Source organism: Arachis ipaensis, chromosome B08 (genome assembly GCF_000816755.2).
Source record: "Arachis ipaensis cultivar K30076 chromosome B08, Araip1.1, whole genome shotgun sequence".
Taxonomy (NCBI): Eukaryota; Viridiplantae; Streptophyta; class Magnoliopsida; order Fabales; family Fabaceae; genus Arachis; species Arachis ipaensis.
Genome location: NC_029792.2, coordinates 105,502,897 through 105,508,774, shown reverse-complemented (window position 1 = coordinate 105,508,774; position 5,878 = coordinate 105,502,897). Strand labels below are relative to the sequence as shown.

The following is a 5,878-nucleotide window of genomic DNA, read 5'->3' as shown; positions in this document are numbered from 1 at the left end:
ATAGAAAACCGTTTTGTACCTCTATAATTGCTATGCGAATCTCGGGGTTATAAACAAAAGAAAATGGTTAATGCTGGCTGATGATAAATAGGAGCACAAGCGAGCTATAGAGGCCATCGTGAAAAATAGAGCAAAAAGAGAGCATTCTGATTTTAAATTTTTAGTACTTTGAGATTATATGTTGACTTGAGCGTCGGACTCATTTTTGCAGGTTTTTTACATTGCTTGAAATGACAAGGAATCAGCGATGCAATACACTAAGGAAGAACTTTGCCGACATTTTTCTTGTTGTGGACAAGCTATATCTCAGAATCCAGTTCTAGACAAGAACACAAAAAATATAAAAAATGATTATTTATTTAAATATAAAAACTTTCATTAATTCATTCTACACTTCAATGATTCAAGTTGGTTCCTCAGTTGGACAAATCTAAAACACCAAAAAGATACTAATCAAGAACAATAAGGTGCTTTTTATTAGAACCTTTTAAAATTAAAATTGAGTTGATGTACAAATCAAATATCTTGTTTGGAATTACAAGGGAAAAAAAGAATTTGATTTAAAAATGGTTTAGTTATTCTGTTGATTTTTATAATTTTATTAAATTTATAATTAGATTTTCATTTTTTTAATTAGGTTCTTACACCACTTCTAATTTTATAATTAAGTCATTTTTTATGTCAAAAATATTAACATTTGCAGAATATTTTTTCCAAAAAATATGTGGTGAAAAATTTAATTAGGTTCTTAATTGTGGATACATTCAATTTTTGAAGAAATATTTAGTTAATTCTAACATTTTTTACACTAGAAGGTCCTAATTATAAAACTAAAAGAAATGTAAAGACTCAATTTAAAGAAAAAAAGTATAAGAATCTTATTATAAATTTAGTAAAATTATGAAGACCAATAGAATAATTAAACCTTTAAAAATCTCTTAGATTTGTTTTATCCATTATTCCAATTTCTCTATCTTTTTTTAAAAAAAAAAGTAGGATTTGGTTAATTACAATTAATAATTCATAGAAAAAAAATCAATTACCAATCGGTATAAAGAACTGATAATGAAAAAAATTACGAGGAATAAAAGATACAACAACACAATAAAAAAGATAAGAGGATAGCTGGATAAATATTTTTTACTAAACTTTTAAAAAATTTATTTTTAATCTAGGTCATTAGAAGGATTTTTTTTGCTAGGCTTTTAAAAAACCTATTATTGACAACTTAAATCAAAGAAATAAAATTAAAAAAAAAATAATACTAAGAATTACTTTAAACTAAATCTTTCAATTTCTTCGTGTAAGAAGTAAAATAAATTACTCACATCACTTTAATATACAAAGAAAAATGTACATAAAATACTAATAAATTTTATTCATCAAAAACTGCATAAAATATATTTTTTAACAAATCCTAACAACAAATTAAATTAAAATTAAACTAAACAAATTTGAATTTTATGCCTCCCAATAAACTTGAAAGGAACTCTTGAAATTCTTACTATCTTCACTTAACCCAATGACCCTGTATCTTCTCTTTTTTGGCTAATAATTGGTGTATTTCTTCGTGCATGAAGGTCACCAAGTCAGCATCATTGTTTTTGAGATGAACTTTTGATCTCCTTGAAATTCAACATCGGCATAGTATAATTCTTTTGATATTCAGATATTTACACGTTGTTTGGATATTGGAAAGAAAATAGAAGGAAAGAAAATAAGAGAAAAGAAAATAAAAGAAAAAGTTGAGTTATTTGTGTGTTGTTTGGATGAATAGAAAATAGATGGAAAGAAAATAGAGAGAAAATTTTCCTTTGTTTGGATGAAAAAAAAAAGTGAGAAAAAAAATCATAATAGTATAAAATTACATTAATACCCATATCATAAAATAAAGTATAAAATTTATTTATTTATTCATATTTTATTATATTTTATAAATATTATAAAATATTATAATTTTATTTTCTTGCTTGTGATAGAAAGAAAAATTTTTTAGTGGGACTCGCACAAAAATTTTCTTTCCTTCCTATTTTCTTTAATAACCAAACAAAAAAAATATCATTTTCTATCTATTTTTTTTTCATCTATTTTCTTTCCACTCATTTTTTATCAAACCAAACATAGTGCCTGTTGGTTTTAGAATAATAAAAATCGTCGACCACGTATCAAGAGGATTAGTGACGGTTTTAAAAAATAAAAACAATACTGATTTTCTCTTTAGCTATTAGTATATAAAGAGAGAAGGTTTGAGGAGGGAGGTGATCACAATGATGATAGTGGATTATTTTATATAATTGGAGAATAAGAGTTTGTTTGAAAACCTATGAATTAAAATTCACTCAAGATTTATAATTCTTTTTTTTGTTTTAAAACAAGTAAAAAGGAATTATTTAAATTCAATTCCCAATTTTTTTTCATTTGCAAATCAGACAAAAAAGAATTTGATTTTGAAATCAATTCTCAAACCAGTTTAACTTATCATGTCAAATGTAAAAAATATCTCTATTTAAATAAGTGAATGTTTAATAAAATAATTTTGTTAAGAATAAAATTATAAAAAAAAAAAATTTAACTCATGTAAGAGTTATTCCAAACCAAAGAATTAAATTCTATTCTATTAGTATATTAAAATTATTCCAAACCATAGAATTGAATTTCAAATAGAAGTAAATTCTTTTCTTAAAGAAAATATAATTCTTCTTTTACACTCAAATACTTTCCAAACAAGCTCTAAAGAATAAAAATGTAAAATTTTAAAATCAAATCAATCAAATCTCATTTTATATAATTTATTCCAAATGCAATAATTGATTCACAATTCAATTGAATTAAAAAATCATTTTGCTTCTAAAACACCCAAAAACATTTCACTCGACTCAAGTATGCAACTCTATAAGTACTTAAGTAGTTATTACTAAACCATAATAGCTTCAAACAAGTTGCATGATGCAGATATATGTTTTGAGAAACATTATTCTCTACAAGGGTGCTTCCAACAAATCAAATGTCCTCAAGAAAAACGTCTTAGATGCATATAGTTACAACTGGAGCATCTTACACTCGGGTAATTCAGTAGTATATACATTTGAACAATGAAAAAGTGGCATCCATCACGACTCAAATCTATACTACTCAATTACCTTAGTGCATGATACTAATGCAATTCAACCTGTGATATCATGGCATTGTCCATAAATCAGTGTCTTGAAAACCTTGCACAACTTTCAAAGGAACAAAGAGATTATTGCATTGCACCCTTCTGCTAGCAGTCACGGAAGATGTTCTATTCAGAGCTTCTTTAGTGCAGCTTTCAAGTGCGGTTGAAGAGTTATCGTGTTGGTAGCCATCTCAACATCGTAGCAAAGAGTCCCATCAACCATCCGAAAACATCTTCTTATCTCTTTTACCTGCAAGAAGTGCACAAAAGACTATAAAAACTAACAACATAGAAAAAGGGAAGCGACGAGGCAAAAACTTCAGTTTCAAACTTTCTTCAACCAGCATAGGAAAGCCGGCAGCAAAGTATTTGTTTGATGAGCGAAATGACGTATCTAATTTGTGTTCCAATTGGGGTATGAATTAAAAAGAGGCAGTGTGTTTTCTAATGTAGATAAAACAAAAAATAAAGAGCTTAGTACTTTGCATGAATAATATATTGTAGAGAAAATTATGTTTACCTCCCCTGAGGTGTATTGATATTATACTTTACCTTTTTCTAGTTTCCAAGCCTCAATTTATTTAAAGACATTATACTAACTTATCCCTTAGTTAGTTTGATAAAACTTCTATTTTATGCCAAATTGTTTACTCCTATTTTGATACTCATTGCTTTGAAATCTAGATATCAAATTAACAATTAATTAGTCACCACAACTGAGTTCCGTTTTCTAGTTTATGGAACTTCTGCACACTTTTCTCATTGGTAAAATCAGTTTCAATCATACTTACCAGAAACCACGTTACAATGATGGTTATTCTCTAAATCTTTGAAATGCAACCTAATGATTGACCATGCAATTACTGGTAAAATGTGTGTGAACATAGCATTTATTAGCGGGTAATAATCGTATCAGCATTCGGTGAACACTAAATTTGAATTACCTTAGAAGCATTCCCAACCATTTCACTCTGAAGCTGAATCACTTTCTGTTCAGTGCTATATGTCCCTTTCTGGATACAGTATAGTAATAGCATGTAAGAAGCAGCAAAAAGCAGCAGAATGTAAAGAATATCGCAAAATTCTAAGAACAGATGAATATCGCATAATAGACCAGGTTTCAAAGAAGTCATTATCAAGTACCAATGCAGTGACATGAAGAGACATACATATCAGAGTACATGACTTCTTAATGAAGGAGATAGGAAAAAAGTTCTTTCTTTTTTAGGATCAAAACCGAAAAGAAATGTCAGCAATTTCAAATGATATTACTAACATGGCATTATGAACTGAAAACAACAGTTTGCATGTTTAGTGTTAGGGAATCAGGACTCCGCCGTAGCAAGGTGTGTTTTTAGCAGTAGGAGCTTATTGCGGCAAAGAGAGAAGACTAAAATGAGGATATGAATACTGTTTTGTTTACCAATTCAGTTTGATGTGTTTCCAAATGAAGACAGAGGGGGTTTACTAATGAAGAGAGTTCATGACTTCATGGAGCTTCAAATCCACCATTCAATTTTCCATTTTTTTTTCCGTAGGTACTATAAAGTTCAAGGGGAGACCGGAGAAGTAAGATATTTCATGCCAAAGTCTAGGCATCAATAATAATTGATCTTAACAATTGACCTGCCGTTGAAAATTTCCGAACACTTATATTTGCGACACAAGCAAATGTAAACATTCAAACAAGGTCACAGCAAGGATTAAGTTCTGCGATACAATTATAACAAGTCATTGATGAAGAAAGCTAATAGAAGAACAGTACCTGAACTTCAACAAGACCAGTGCTTTGAGCAATGACAACTTCAATGGTGCCATCAAGTTTAGGACGCCAGTATCCACTCTCAGCGTGCATTGGCTCTCCGGAACCCAGCTTCCATGTCTTTTGTGTATACCCTATCACAGGCTACACCCATTTCACACATCCAAAGAAAATAAACCAAATCAATGCACCTAAACAAATAAAAAAAGAAAGAATAGAATAACTGCTAGAAAAATTGGTCTTAATCCTTCAAACACACATCAATTCAAGGATCAAATTGTTCTAAAACCCTATATTTATTCACTACACACATGAGTCATAGCACAAACTGAAGAACAAGATTGATGCTCGTGTTGAAAATTGTTGTGTAAAATGAGGGAAAGAAGAACCTTGTTGGGAGAATGAGAGAAGTGAAGTTCTTCGGCATAAGAGAAGGAATTGATGGTGGGGTAGCCTCCTTCTCCTTGGCCTCTCCAAGTGCCGAGAAGGAAGGACAGTGCTGCCACCGCTGGGTGCACCACCGGAGGCTCTTTGTTTGCATCCATGATATATTCTTGTTAGCCCCAACTGCAGCAAACTCACTTTTGGATTTACGTAGCACAGGCGAATCAGTTTTCGGTTTTCTGAGTCTTACAAAGACCACAAGATTCTTGCTTGATTTAGGTTTTGTTTGGTAAAACTTTTGGAAAAAGAGTTTTTTATTTTGTGTTTAGTAAATAAAAAAGATCATGTCTTTGTATTTTTAAATTTTAAAAAGATTAAAATTTTTGAAAGCATTTAAGTTGGAATTTTTTAAAGTTGGCTTGTATTTTTTAAAATTTAAAAGTCTAATATAACCTCATATATTAACTAATTTGTAAATTTAACATTTAAAATTTATGTCTTTTATAATATTTTTAAATTTTAAAAATTATTTTACCAAATGTAATTGTTGTTACTTGTATTTATTGAAAATTATT

General features: G+C 29.2%; 1 protein-coding gene across 1 annotated transcript; it reads right to left on the bottom strand.

Moving 5' to 3' along the window:
- Positions 2,887 to 5,570, bottom strand: LOC107614142 (UPF0678 fatty acid-binding protein-like protein At1g79260). Its single transcript, XM_016316368.2, has 4 exons — positions 5,309 to 5,570; positions 4,923 to 5,063; positions 4,102 to 4,170; positions 2,887 to 3,407 (listed from the first exon to the last, which is right to left on the bottom strand). The coding sequence occupies exons 1-4, from the start codon at positions 5,462 to 5,464 to the stop codon at positions 3,288 to 3,290; spliced, it is 486 nt and encodes a 161-aa protein (XP_016171854.1). The 5' UTR covers positions 5,465 to 5,570; the 3' UTR covers positions 2,887 to 3,287.

Coding starts and splice junctions, on each gene's coding strand:
- LOC107614142 (XM_016316368.2), bottom strand. CDS start 5,464: ATGGATGCAAACAAAGAGCCTCCGGTGGTGCACCCAGCGGTGGCAGCA. Junction 5,064..5,308: donor TCTCTCATTCTCCCAACAAG/GTTCTTCTTTCC, acceptor AAATGGGTGTAG/CCTGTGATAGGGTATACACA. Junction 4,171..4,922: donor CTGGTCTTGTTGAAGTTCAG/GTACTGTTCTTC, acceptor TACTGTATCCAG/AAAGGGACATATAGCACTGA.